The following is a 15,532-nucleotide window of genomic DNA, read 5'->3' as shown; positions in this document are numbered from 1 at the left end:
ATTTTTCATCAATCTTTCAACGTTCAATGTTTGTTCCAGCTATTGTAAGGAAAACGCAGCCAGCCATATATAACATGAAATTAATATGGGTCTTTTTGGACCCATTATATGCCTCGAGTTTGCAGGGGTTTTTTGTTTTTTTTTTTCTGAAGAAACCATCATGCTTGACGAAGATGAACCAATCAGAGACTGTATGTAACCAATGAAGTGGCATTTTTTTCACGGCACTCTCAGGCTATTAGCTTGGACTTAAAGCAGTGCTTCTCAATTATATTTTGCAACGCTCCTCCCAGGAAAGAGGAAACATTTTGTGCCCCACCACTTGCCACGCCAACCATGAATAATATTATTATCAATAAAAATTGTACAGTATACCTAATACCAAAAAATTGTATAAGTACAGTTTACATAAATGATTTTTTTTCATGTTAAACTGAAAGAATTCTTATATTGCACCAAAAAAGAACTTAAAAATACTGATGTTAACCGTCAAACCCAATCTTCAGGCTTCGATCGATTTACAAATATTCAATTGAATATTTTTAAATTAATCAAAGGCTATTTACATGTAAAAAGTGGCTCTCCTTATGAAAGATTTACGTTATGAAGTTACTTCTGGAACGAATTAATTTGGCATGTAGAGGTACCGCTGTACTTACTACTGTCATTCCAAAGTTACAGTTACATTATAATATTACTGTATTTGAAATTGAAGGCATTACACTACTATAGCACTAATTTTACATAACTCTCACCAACATAAATGGAAATATGAATTTGCCAATCAATGTAAATGTAGATCATGATCCTTATTAAGCATCCAGTGGAGTGACCTTTAACTAAACAATTAAATTTACATGTTCAAAATGTTCCCAAAATATATATTATGGACTTGTAAATGATGCCTATATCACTGAAAATTTAAAATAAAAATGTACTAATAAAACGACCTGAACAAAGTTCTCTGCATACCAACAATACATCAGCGCCATCTCAAGGCAGCCAAATGAACTGCATTCGTGTGATCAACCGCTTCAATTAATATTATCAATTTAAGGGGTTTAAAGCATTTTTTGGAGGATTGGCGGGCTGCATATTACAATGCATTGTAACTGTCATTTATACCGAGTAAAATATTACTGTACAAGATTTTTGTGTGTAATAACGTACACTACTGCGTGACAGCAAAAAGTAAAGTAGAACAAATGAAATTTTATCACGCTTCAACAATTGGTGTCCTCAAAAAACATTATATATATATATATATATATATATATATATATATATATATATATATATATATATATATATATATATATATATATATATATATATATATATATATATATATATATATATATATACATACTGTATATATGCATTTTTTAATTTATTGTTTAATCTTCATATTGAGTACAGGGTGGGATCATTTTTGCAAATCATTTTTTTCTGTTTTTTTATTGATATTTTACACAATCTCCCAACTTCATTGGAATTGGGTTTGTAATTAATGTTCCAGTTTCTTCCTTAGCACCACCTGCTTTCCTTCTTTTGACCTCCCATCATTGCGAGGGGGGAATCCACTTCCCTTGCAGACAGACAGGCAGACTTTTCCTCATCATCAGTAGGTGGCCTCCCCACTACGTTTACTTCCATCAGCAGCATTAGGGAATGACAAGCCCCCCTACTCAGACGGCAAACAATGTATTACATATGCTTGGCCCTCTCTAAGACTGATGTCAACAGCTTATGTGAATAGCCTCCATGTTTCTCTCTTGACTGCAAATATACTATAGCATTACAAGAAGGATTGTCCCGGGCGGGCAACAGTACGTAATTGCATGTGAATGTCATTACGAATGTAAATTGCAAGGTGGTAACCGTGGTCGTTTGGTTAGCGCTACCGTAATCAACATGCGACCTGCGGGCTGGATATCTCCCTCGCCCGCATTCCGCGTGACCCGGAGCGTGTTTACTAATCAAATGTGTCGGAAATGCATGGATTCTATTAATATTGTGTTTTAACCGGTCTGTGTGTGGGTGTGGGTGTGTGTGGGCGCTCTTGTTTTTTGCAACATGGTGGGGACAAAGTGATGTATTTTTCTGTCTTTATGGGAACATCTTGCTCTGTGGGGGATTTTTAGTGGACTTGAAAGGTTCAGATGTCTTTTTGAGGGTCAAGAATTTAGATCACAGGTGTCAAACTCAAGGCCCGGGGGCCAGATCTGACCCATCACATTGTTTTATGTGGCCCGCAAAATACTGATTTGACTTCATGTATGTGGCTAAAATACCAACCTTGCAAGTTGTAATCAACTTTTAAAAATTTGGGAGAAAAAAAAAACGACCATTATTTTGTTCCCGAGCTCCCTTTGAACAGTTTTTACTGGTCTCAAAACTTTTTCTACATTTTTACAATTTTAAGTGTGACAAACACACTTATATATAACACACTCATATCGGCCCGCTCACAGAAACTATAACTACATTGTGGCCCATGATAAAAATGAGTTTGACAACCCTGGTTTAAATTCTATGTTTGTACTGGTTTTATCCTTTAGCCACTGGATGTGTAATGAGCGTAATGAGCATACATTTAGAATGGCAAATCCACATTTCCAGATATGGTGGTGAGAGTAATAGAAAAGTAATGCAATAGTAGTGTAATGCATTAACATTTCAAATACAGTAATGTTGTAATGTAAGTGATTACTTTGAAATGACAGTAATAAGTAATAAATAACACATTACAGTTTTGAAGTAACTTGCCCAACACTGTTCCTGTACATAAATGTATTTCAGTTATCTCCCACATTCCAAGAAGGCAACGCTTATTGTCGAGACATTTTAGTCAAACAAAATAGTTTATTTTACCAAACATAAATTCATTCATATCATATGTACAAGATGTGAGGAAGAATTTGAATGGCTGCATGCAAATTCAAAATAAAGAATGATTTCAAGCTGTACAATATATATATATATATAAATGCATGTAAAAAAAAAGTGCTCTTGTGAGGAGTGTATGGTCACCCCTGTGTAATTGTCCATTTAAATAGGAAGTACTTGTTATAACCCTTTAAATATACCATGAAACAGCATTATGTGTGAGCTGTTCCATGAAGTTGACTTCACACTATGGAGACATTGTCCATGGTGCACGCGCACCTTTCCACAATCATGTTGGGAAACTCGGCCACTTCGATCTCAGTGTAGTCGCCTTTCTTCACCAGGTACATGATGGGCAAGGGGGCGCTCTCCGAAACGGTGCACCTCCTCTCTCCGTAGCCGTAGTTAAGCTTGGGTTGCCTGCAGCCTCCGGTGCACCTGTGGGCTTGATACCCCGCCGGCTCGATGATCCAGTACTGCGTCCAGGTGAGGGCTCGGAAGTCGATGAAGTACTGCTCCCTGCAACAGGTGCTCTTGCTCTGGTTGACGTCACAATCGCCGCGAGAACTGTAATACAAAAGTCAAGATGAGCATTATTCCTCTTGAATGACATGGGTTTTTTTGTGCTTAATGGATTCCTCAAATGGGTGAAGAACTATGCCTCTGTAATATGTTGGTTTTTGTTGTTGATTTTTTGGGAGCTCCTAATACAAATAAATAAATATGTCTTACAAGTAAAAATGCTTTCAGTGAAGCAAAGGCCCGGGGGCTAGTTGTGGCCCACCATGTATTTGTAAGTGGCCTGCGACATGTACTAAAAGTTTGTTACTAATAAGTCATGATGATGATGATAAGCATTTTCTCGAGCTGCTTCTCCTTACAAGGGTCGCAGGCTTGCTGGGGGCCTATCCCAGCTGACAAGGAACACCCTGAACTGGTACACAAAGATGAACGACCATTCACGCACCCAGTCACATCTAAGGACAATTTATTACAACCTATTATTATTATGATTTTTGTTTTGTTTTTTACAGCTGATTCAATATGAAATATAAACTATAAATGAAAATTCACATTTACAAACAAAACTGTTTTTCTCAATTTTCTGCTCTGTGTCCAAGTCCAAATTTTGAAGACTTCACATGAAAAATTGTCTCGAAAAAAGGTCAATTTATGGCAGATTGCCCTTGATTTTGTTTTGTATGTAGAAGGACTGATATTTTCTGGTGGGACAGGGTCTCTGACCACAGCAAATCTGGTAAAAAGCTAAACTATTCGCCTTATAGAAAGCTGTTCCACTTTAAAATTCGGTTACTTGATTGGGTGATATTGGTGTGCTTGAGTATTGAGTAAAAAAAATCAAGGAAATACAATTAGTAAATATTTGTATTAAAAATTATTGCAAGGCCATAAACGTTATAGGGACAGTATGTAGAATTTAGTGGCCTCTAGCGGTGAACTAAGAGACTGCGTTGATTTTGAATTAAGTGTAGGTCGTAATTAAATCTTCGTAATAAAAAAAAATGTACGTCGATAGGATAGAACACATTTTTTTGTATATTATTGGATTAATAACATGAATGAATTTTTGATCTGCCACTAGATACTACTAAATTCTACACACAGTCTTTTAAGCAAAATAAGGAAAAAAAGATACACCATCTTCTCACCTACACTGGTGCAATAGTAAAACCATAGTTAATCATTTTATTCGTAGGGGGAAAAACCTCCGTATGTGGTAGTAAATGAGTGGTTATTTGCGATAATAACCACCCTGAGTAATGGCATACTTTTATTATGCTGTGTGCCGTTTGTAACGTTCACTGCCAAAAATTTCAAAAGAGGTGTCAAACTTTTTTTTGTCTCAAGCCACATTGCTGTTTTCCTTTGGTTTGACATTATAGTTGTGATTTCGAATAGTGTATTGTGATTACGTCATATATAGACAACAAAACGAACACATAAGATGTTAGGTAGGGTAGTTTAGAAGACGTTATGTGTTCAATTCAGTTTATATTAAATTGTGAAAGCATTCATGACTCTTAAATAAAGCAACCATTTCAACCAGTTTAGTATCTTTTTAAAAATGTAATCATTATTAAATTTGTCAAAATGCGTTTTGTGTCTACAATTGCTTGCTAACAAGGCGATGAAGACAGGAAAGGTAAAGCGGCATTTTATTTAATAATGCTGTTTTCGACTAAATAATTGTCAGCAACGTTTTTGCGGGATATTGAGGCGGTTTGTTATAAGGAGGCGTGCACTTTGGATTTTTTCCAAACTTTACTGTAGGTGAAAAGTAACAAATATACTTGTTGTCAAATTGAATCTGTTGCTGAATAAAAAAGGGCATTTATGTTCGGCTCAATTTTTTTTAAGTGCAGTTTTTTTTTTTTTTTTAAATTGATGGACCAGTAAATACAATTTGCTCAAATATTATGACATTAATTTAAAAGGGGGTTTGGTCTCAAAACATATTGTTGCCTTAACATTTTTAAATTTTAGTATTCTTTCAACAATTAGACACATAAAGCCAATGTTTTAAATTTTGCTTTCATAGAATACACAAAATGCCTGTGATATAAACCAATCTCTATCAGGTTATTTTATTTTCAACATAAACATGACTGACCCCTTGTTGTTATTTTCAACATAAACATGACTGCCCCCTTGTTCCTATGCAAGGGGCGCAAAGGTGGCAGGTAAACCCCCCTCCCGTTACACAAAAAAAGGGTGGGGGGCGGGCTAATTTTCACATGGCCCCAATATCCTGTATATCAAAAGCTGGCGCCCTTACCCGTACTCTTCGAGGTTTAGTGTGTAGAGGACGAGCTCCGGTTTGCCCAAGGTGTTGCCCGTCTGCTCCTGGGTGGTAAAGCGCACACTTTTGGCCGCCTCCGCCGCGTAGCTGCCAGGTCTCTCGCCCTCGATCCACACCTCCAGGTGCATGGGCGTCTTGTGCCGCTGAGTCTTGGACCAATAGTGCACGGCTTGGGTCACATCAAAGCTCTTCCAGCCGGTTTCGTGAATGGGAATCAACCTGTGAACGCAACCGATCGTTAATTAGATTTCCACACCCCGTTTGACATTTAATTAAGCTTCGAGATAAGGAACAAAAGCGCAGACTGGATTTAACATCTGACCGTGAGTCCACCAGCGAGGTGCGGTTGGTTCCGTCGGGCAGCTCCTCGACCCAGTAGATGCTGACTCGGGCGTTAGTGACCGGACGGTGGTTCTTCCTCTCCGGCGCTAGGCGCTTGTGGTGCGACGCCCTCTGGTAGAGTTTCAGCTCGGCCATGGTCACCTCGCTGTTATCCGGGATCATTTCCTCCATGTCGAACACCATTCGGTGCCGAGTGGTGTCGGAGTACACGTATTCTCCGGAAATGTCTATCAAAAGTCATTACAAGTATGTATTAACACCGTGCGTAAATTGCGCACCTTGATTGCGCACTTACAATGGATGGAATTTATGTAGGCATTTATTTATTTGCGGCGCAGGTGGTCTTACCTGCATTGCCGGGGATTCCTCTCAAAATGCCGGCCAGGCTCGGCAGAGAACGGCGTCTCCTGCTGTGGTGCATCTTCAGCATTGACAAATACTTGTTTCTGACGTGAGCCGGGACAACCAAGTTCTCCAAATCCCTCTTATGGATATTCGGAACGTCGTCCAGGCCCAATTTGCGTAGGAGCGCCTCTTTCATATCCAGATGGCTAAAAGCCTTGGTCACGCCGAGGAAGACGGTGCACAGGACGCAAGCGCGGAGGAAATCCATGAGGAAGGTTTTGGAAGAAAAAAAGGGTGATCGGCAACCGCACAGTAGCGCTGGACAAGCCAGAGATGGGCAGTGGCCCTTATTTATATTGTCACGGCCCTCCCAGTCTCACACTTTGTCTAGGGGGGGCTGGGAGTCTTATCAGAACAAAGGTCCGACAATGCAAGGCCCCATCCTAAACAGGATATCTAAGTGGCCATACTTCAAACAGCAACAATTAGACTTGAGTGCCACCACTACTGTAGTGAGTGAGTGCAATTTGTCCCCGTTGCATTTGATACAAATCTTGAGCAGTCTGCGGGTAAATCAACACGCGAAGACCGTTCACCTCAAAACTGGCCAAATTTATCCTAATATGGCTGCGTGATGTTAGAAAAAGTCACGATTTGGGCGTTGATTATTGCAAAATCAATTGTATTGTAAAATATGATTGGTCAAAGTCAGGTAAAAGCATACAATTATATAATGTACATCTTTGAGAATGATGATGATGATATAGCTTTAACACACCCACACACACACACACACACACACACACACACACACACACACACACACATATATATATATATATATATATATATATATATATATATATATATATATATATATATATATATATATATATATTTTTTTTTTTTTAATTTATTCAAGAGTAAATATTTTTTCCCCACACTTTTTTTGATTGCAAATAGGCCAGCTCAGAGTAAATAACCAAATGCTTGTGTTTTTACCGTCATAGTTTTTTTCACAATGTAACTGATGGAGTAGTGACAAACTTAATTAGACCTTAGGACAGAATTGATTTTTATTTCCACTCAGTTACAGTGAGAACATGACTGGTTAGTTTGAGGCCTAACCCTAATGGGGATAAGCGCTACAGAATGGATGGATGATTGTTCTTATTGTGTCTGCCACAGATGTGTCCCAGACAGACATCTCTTGACCCCGTGAACCCGGAGTGCCCCCTCTTCACCATCGCACCCTCGTCTGTACACACACACACCCCGAACTCTGATGTGTACATTCCACCGGACGATGTCAGGCCTGGGACAGTCTGGCAGCAGTCTGTCACACCCCAATCTTATTTCGGGCCGTCTGGTAAACCGCTGTTTTGTTCAGCAATAAGCGAAGATTGAGTCATCCGGTCCTCGCCCAGCACGCGCTGTTCAATTGCGGTTTTCCCCGTAGGAGGAAATGAGAGGCAGCGTGGGAGGGATGGGTTTTAGGATTAGATGTTTATTCCAAGCCACGTCGCCCATTCTTGGCCCTCTCCCTGGCAGATTAAAATTATTAGCCAAACAGACAGTTAATCCAAGAGCCCAGGGGCCGGCGAGGGATGTGGATTGGGGCAGGCTCTTCACAGGTTGGTGATTATCTGATTCCATTGCGAGGATTTGCCTTGCCTTTTTTGTCACACAAACATTACAAGAGGGCCGCTCTCACTGGCTGCCCACAAGGCCCTGCCTGTGATTGTGTATTGGCCTCTGTTTGCTTGGAGATGTCAGACAGACTGAAGAGGCACACAGGAAGAGCAAATGACAGATGACTGCCAGGCCTGCAGCTTCTGAGCGGGCAAAAGGACCCTCATACTTCCTGGCATATATGCATCACCCGTATCTCGAATAGAATTATGCTGGGTGTTCGACGCACTTGTGAGCACTAAATTAACTAAAATGGAATTCTTTATCAAAAAAAATTGGTGAGCTTCAATGTGCCACCAAGCACAGAGTATATAACATATTTTGGTAGTGGGTCTTGTAGAGATCATGTATGACCACAAACATAATCACTGTCAATATTTCTTTAGCATTACACATAATTAAAAAAAATATGTCATAGTGTATTGAGTTGAAATCATGCTTGGCATTATTTAATCTTGGGAAGAAAATTAACAATGTAATTATAACGTCTTTTATGATGTGTATACAGTTAAAATTAGAAAGAGCAAGTGTTGCCCTATTATTTTTTGGCAAATTTTGGTTGGTTTACTTACTAGTTCCTACTGCCAAAGGGGAACCCTTTTGTAAATTATAGAAATATAATCAACTTGGCAAAGCTGGAGAGTTAGATCCTTACTCAATTAATGGCAAGTCAATCTTATTTTTTTTATTGAAAGACAAGCATTTCATATCATATATTATGGTACTTTTTTACAAGTGCCAACTACAAACATAAATTATAATTTTTCATATGATTGAATAGTGACTTAAATTTTCATAATTACATTATATCTGAAATTATATTCACGCTGCAATAATTACTGCTGAATATAGATTCATAATTGATTTTGACAAAGTGTTTAAAAATACTGTACCAATAACCAATCACCCATCCAATAGGATGAACCAATTTAGCCAATCTATTTAAACAACTTGTTTGTTTACTGTAGTGGCTGGCTATTTGCGGGATTGGGATGGCCTGGCCCACGAATAGCCAAAATTTGCGTATAATCAATTGTAATGCGTTGGGAGCAAATAATGACTTTTAAAGCTACAAGCAATCTCCCCCAAACATTGATAAACATTCAGAACATGTACAAAAGAGGCAAAAAAAAAAAAAAAAAAAAAAAAAAAAAATATATATATATATATATATATATATATATATATATATATATATATATATATATATATATATATATATATATATATATATACATATATATATATATATATATATATATATATATATATATATATATATATGTATATATATATATATATATATATATATATATATATATATATATATATATATATATATATATATATATATATATATATATATATATATATATATATATATATATATATCCAGTGACTTTGACACATACTGTATATATGTTGTTTTGTAGCATCTGAAACATAAACAGTCATTCCTTTCAATAAAACATTAACAAAAAGAATGAAAATGTGCTTTTGCATGCAAAATATGCTTGCATATGTATCTACACAACTAAATTACAACAGTGCTCGATTGGCATAATATTAAGGGGAGCGCTGGCCATGAATGTCATCTATTCGTTCATTAAAAAAAATAAAATACATAGGTGAAAAGAATTCTTGTGACTGGCACACAACCTAAGCATTTTACATAACGGAAATTTTCGTCCATGGCACTGAAAGAGATAACGATAGCATCATAGAATATCTCTGAAGTAAACAAGGTTGGATTAGCTGCACAGTAATGCCTTATTTCATGCAGCCATTCTTGATCAATCAGCAAATAATGACAACCGATCATCGATTGTGCATACAATGAAAAATATCTATTTTTTTCACCTTATTGGCTCTTTTCTAAATAGTGGTGCTAAAAGTAATCAGCTTGATGTCTGTATTAGTCTTTTATGAAGCCATCATGAGGGGTATATCATAACTATTATAATTCTGATAAATCATGATATAACATACTGTATATGGACCCCTCCCCCCAGCTTCCTTTTCCCTGACTAAATGTGTGGCCCAAAGTGCTCAATCAGCTTGTCTGCTGTGTTTCATTGTTGAGTTGAGTCAAGAGACAGTCTAAGTGCCGCTACACTAAAATACATTTGTCCTCTCTCTAATCATTACAAGCCCTAATTCGGCAAATGAAGATGTCCTTTTGTGTGATGTTTCTCAGTCTTTCTTCCTTCCCATGTCAATCAGAGACAAGCTGCCTTTAGTTCAAAGCTACAACTCAATGCTGCTAGGTGCCATTTCTTTCCAATCAAAGGCCACAGAACACCCACAATCAACAATGGAGGTGTTAATTAACATGCAACATTTGCATTCAAAAGGCGTTCAATTTATAGGTCGTTGCCTTCCATTTGTGCAACATCGGATCCCTTTTGCAGGACCTGAAAAACGCTGACTGTGGAATTTTCCTGGATGCCTTTTTATTTTTATTTTAATTGAAATACACTGAATGGGCTTAGGTTTTGCAAATGATATGTACTCTCATTTGAAAACATCCCCCCTGGTAGCTCCGCGGAGTCAATATTGAACTTATGTTGGTGGTCAGCGCAAATTGATCATTATTATTCACATGCTATCTGAACGTCAAATATTTGACGAATCGCTCGTTTGCACCATAATGGACCCCCGAGAGACAGCAGACGTCTATCCAAGACCGAGTCTGCAATCCAACCAAATGCTCAATAATCATCGATCTGTCTATCACGGGTGGAAAGTGCCAGACCAGACTAGACCTCTGAACAATTATTGCTCAACGACCCAGTCAACTATGCGAGCGTCTAATTGCATTGCAGCATGGCTCGACTCCAACTAATCCCACACGGCCCTGGTGAGATAGACAAATAGGATCAGACGTGATTAGATAGGACTGACCATTAATATTTACATTAACCTTTAATTTATATCATCCGCGGAAAACACAAATCATTACGTTTACAATACGCGGAGAAAACAACATAAAAGGCGTTGTACTATTTCAAAATTGATATTCAGTAATGTGCACCAGGGAGCGCCATTGTCCTGTAATTCGCAACATTTTCTTTCTTTCTTTCTTTCTTTCTTTCTTTCTTTCTTTCTTTCTTTCTTTCTTTCTTTCTTTCTTTCTTTCTTTCTTTCTTTCTTTCTTTCTTTCTTTCTTTCTTTCTTTCTTTCTGTCTGTCTGTCTGTCTGTCTGTCTATCTATCTATCTATCTATCTATCTATCTATCTATCTATCTATCTATCTATCTATCTATCTATCTAGAAAAAAAGAAAAGAAATAGTGCATGAATTCAATTCAGATTTGTGCATTCAATGTAATCTACCGAGACCCAGCCTATTGGTGTGTTTTGTTGCATTTTCAATTGTCTCAGCTAGACACTAAAGTTAATTACATCCCATCCAAACATGACACATCATACTACTTCGTATACTCATTTGAGTTGTGTTGATGATCTAGGTTTTGCTCATTATAACCAGTAAATTGGAGCAGCCACAAGAGCCAAAATAAAACTCATTAGTGGTTGGTGCTTTTTCCAGAAAGTTTCATTAACATTTATTACAGTGAAAAGTGAACCAAGAGAGCCACAATTACAAAATAACATTTTAATGAAACATAGCCATTCCTAGCAGGCCTTTATATCTCCAAATACAAACATTTGAATAAGTAACACAAAGTGCGGCTGCACAAAATAATTGTGATCATGGTGAGACACAAAAAAACTGTTTTGCCATTGGAAATCCCAGGATGTCCTCTACTGAGCACACACACTCAGATTTAGCAGGGTAGCTCAAACGACACAAAAAATATAAGTAGCTCTAGACCAAAATCAAATGATTGCAGTTGGCAAATGAATAGGCTGTGTGTCAAGAGCATATAATAATCCTGATAATTACATAAATGAACGCATAGTGCAGGGGTGTCAAACTTACTGTAAACCCAAATAATATGATCGATGGCCTCATATGACATATACACACTACATTGATTAAAAGGTAGTTTTAAAATCAGAGGCTGTCAGGGCATTTTGGCAAGGACCTGTCCACACACGCATGAGTGTGGATGTTACAAAACAATGACATTCTATGGTGTGCAAATACTGGATATGTTGTTATTGATGTTGACTGTTAAGAATGAAACGTTCTCAGACATATTCTGATAATTTTTATATTCAGACGTGACTTCTAAACACCCCTGACTACCACGTCATTCTGGCCGCTGATGATGATTGGTTCAGTATGCTGTCTATATGCTGTCTATATTTTTCGGTCAGTATGTTATCAATATTGTAATAGGCTATGCTCCCTCTGACGTCTCTTGGAGTAAGTTAAATAATCAAATAGGAACATATAGGCCCCACAATAAGCTGGTTCACTGGACAACCGACTTTGATGCCAGATGACTAGTCCAGCTAAAATGGTTTGTTCATGATTGTTGTTTATCATTAATACATTTATCCTAAAAGTATTTCCAATGTATACACTTTTTTTTCCACAGCAAAAAGTATGTAGTTTTGGTGTTTTGTTTTTTGAAAACTTAAAGTCGTGCACATAATTTGCTTTTGCGGACCACATGAAATGATGCCCAAGGCCAAATTTGGCGCCCGGGCCTTGAGTTAGACATCTGTAATATACAGTATACAGCTTTTGTAACTAAAAATGAAAAAATGGAACAGCAATGTAACTTTTAATGACTATAAAAATCAAATAGGGCATCATGCAGTACATTGAAATATTCAGAGGCACACACAATCTTTTTTTCTACAAATACAAGCGTGTCATTTTATTTCCTTACCTGGTAAGACTTTATATCAGCGACAGAAAATATTAGTGTGTTTCACTAGTTGAAAAATCTTTAATCATCTGTACGCATTTTTATAAAAGTGGCAACCAATGTTGGAAGTAATGCATTCCAAAAGTAATGTAATTACTGTTAATGAATTACTTTTTTGCTGTAACGCGGTAGTGTAAAGCATTACACACAAAAATTGAGTTTTTGTTTTATTGGCTTAAAATGACAGTAACACCTGTTACAATGCATTATAATACATAGCTCTCAGAAACGCTCCTAAACGCTTTAAATTCATACAAAAATAATTGAACATAGCTCTCAAAAACGCTCCTAAATGCTTCAAATTTATCAAATTAATTGAAGCAGTTGATAACATGAATGCAGTTCATTCGGTTGCCTTAGGATAGCGCTAATGTATTGTTGGTATGCAGAGAGGTCGTTTTTGTGCGTTTTTATTTTACATTGCCAGCGATCAAGGCATCATTTACAAGTCAAAGGGGGCAATAATATTCATTTTGGGATCATTTTAAGCATGTAAGTTCATGTAAGATTAGTTTAAGGTCATTCCACTGTATCTTTAATAAGCGTAATGAGCTACATTTAGAATGGCAAATCCATATTTTCAAGTTTGTTGGTGAGAGTAATGTAAAAGTACTGTAATGCAATAGTGTAATGCCTTAATTTCAAATACAGTAATATTAAAATGTAACTAATGACTTATGACGTCATAAAGAATGCAATACACCTTTGAAGTATCTTGCCCACCACGGATGGCAACTGATGTTACTGTGACCCATGGTTAGTGTCAGCTGTCAGGATGAATGCATTTACAGCCACCTAGTGGCGTCATTTGTTGCTGTTTTCATGACGTGAAACGGATGTAGGTGTCCTGTTGATTTCATTTAAGTGGCATTTGTAACAATTGAACAGGGCATGCATCCACTGAAGGGTAGGGCACTGTAAATTTGGTATACAAACAATCGCATTCTGTTTGCCTGAATAATTGTTAATTTCCGGCATGACAGGAAATTACAACAACACAAGCACAAGATGAGGCGTGTTGGCTGTAAATATATCCTTAATAACATTTGTTATTAACAAAGTAACAAAGGAAATATGAGTGCTGGTCCTCTCCTTAGTTGGCTTTAACAGCAGATCACTAAGTTGACTAATGTTTAAATATAGCTATTATAGAGACCTTAAATAAATAAATACATAAATAAAATTTGCTAGTGTATCAAATAACCTGATGCGTCTCAACATACCTCGTGTTTCTGCTCACAGCGAGATGATCACATTCCTTGAATACACTTAATATCAGATTTTTTTTAAAGTAGAGAAAGAGGCGAGGGAAAAATGAGATAAAATGCAATAAAAAAACATTTAAAAATGTCAAATGGTAAAGGTGCATTAAAAATGTCAAATGGTGAAGGTGCATTTTACATCCCAAAATTTTCTTTACGGTAATATTTTGAGCACAGCCACATTTTCAGTAATCAATCTGTTGTCATTCTTATACTGATAACACAATTGTGCATTTTAATTTTTAGCTCATCTCTTGAAAAGTTTTTTTTTCCTCGATTTTACATGGCCACAGGTGGAAAAAGTGAATATTTATAGGCCTTATTTTTATGAATCACAAAAACCTGCCATTTAGGGAGGGGTGTTGTAGATAGTGTTGGGCAAGTTAGTTCATAACTGTTATGTATACTTTATTACTTCATACGGTCATTTCAAAGTAATTAGTAACATAACAATATTACAGTATTTGAAATGTAAGGTATTACATTACTATTGCATTATTTTTACATTACCCTCATCAACATATCTGGAAATATGAATTTGCCACTCTAAATGGAGCTCATTACGCTCATAATACATCCCTATGTAATATATTTTAATAACTAGACCTACAATTATATTTAAAACATCCTGTTGGTTAAGAACACATTTATTTGCAAGTTTTTTAAATTTATAATCATTTAATTCATTAGTTTTAAATGAAAAACAATCCAAATCTTACATAGTGTCCCTTTACACTAAACTTAAGGAAACATAAATTTCTCAAAATGATCCCAAAATAAATATAATTGCTCTTTGGACTTGTAAGTGATGTCTAGATCATTGGAAATGTAAAATAAAAACGTACAAATAAAACGACCTCAATATAGATGTCTGCATACCAACAATACACCAGCGCCAACTCAAGGCAACCAAATGAACTAAATTCATGTAATCAACTGCTACAATTAATATTATGAATTTAAAAGGTTTAGAGCTTTTTGTTTTGTTTTTGTAGCTACATATTGTGCGTTGTAATTGTCATTTGTACCAAGTAAAATATTACTATTTTTTGGTTATAATACCTTACACAACCGCGTTACAGCAATAAGTAAAGCATTACAGTACTTCCAACACTGACTGTAGACTTTTCATATCCACTTTGTGTACGCTGCAAATGACCAGCAAACAGCAAACAATCACTCAATTCAACTGCTCTACATTTTGTTCGAACAGTTTTTGCTTTTCAGTAAACGTCTGAAAATGTTTCACAACCACACTGAGGTAGTATGCTTCCAATTACACCCGATCAACATGCAGCTTTATTTTAAAGCACAATTCTTGCATGCTGAGTTTCCGTG

The 15,532-nt window shown here is 36.6% G+C and overlaps 1 protein-coding gene across 1 annotated transcript; it reads right to left on the bottom strand.

Annotated features, from left to right (window-relative positions):
- Positions 1-3,015: 3,015 nt before the first annotated feature.
- lft1 (lefty1) lies at positions 3,016-6,698 on the bottom strand. Its single transcript, XM_088403188.1, has 4 exons — positions 6,401-6,698; positions 6,033-6,279; positions 5,687-5,929; positions 3,016-3,456 (listed from the first exon to the last, which is right to left on the bottom strand). The coding sequence occupies exons 1-4, from the start codon at positions 6,663-6,665 to the stop codon at positions 3,132-3,134; spliced, it is 1,080 nt and encodes a 359-aa protein (XP_088259314.1). The 5' UTR covers positions 6,666-6,698; the 3' UTR covers positions 3,016-3,131.
- Positions 6,699-15,532: the final 8,834 nt, after the last annotated feature.

This window comes from Hippichthys cyanospilos, chromosome 20 (assembly GCF_059441005.1).
Source record: "Hippichthys cyanospilos isolate Australia breed blue-spotted pipefish chromosome 20, RoL_Hcya_1.0, whole genome shotgun sequence".
NCBI classification, from domain to species: Eukaryota; Metazoa; Chordata; class Actinopteri; order Syngnathiformes; family Syngnathidae; genus Hippichthys; species Hippichthys cyanospilos.
The sequence above is the reverse complement of the archived record's forward strand: the minus strand, read 5'-3'. Positions and strand labels throughout refer to the sequence as shown.

Excerpts from the sequence above, each read along its gene's own strand:
- lft1 (XM_088403188.1), bottom strand. The coding sequence starts at position 6,665 with ATGGATTTCCTCCGCGCTTGCGTCCTGTGCACCGTCTTCCTCGGCGTG. Across the intron at positions 6,280-6,400 it reads AGGAATCCCCGGCAATGCAG|ACATTTCCGGAGAATACGTG; the intron begins GTAAGACCACCT and ends GACTTTTGATAG. Across the intron at positions 5,930-6,032 it reads ACCTCGCTGGTGGACTCACG|GTTGATTCCCATTCACGAAA; the intron begins GTCAGATGTTAA and ends TTGCGTTCACAG.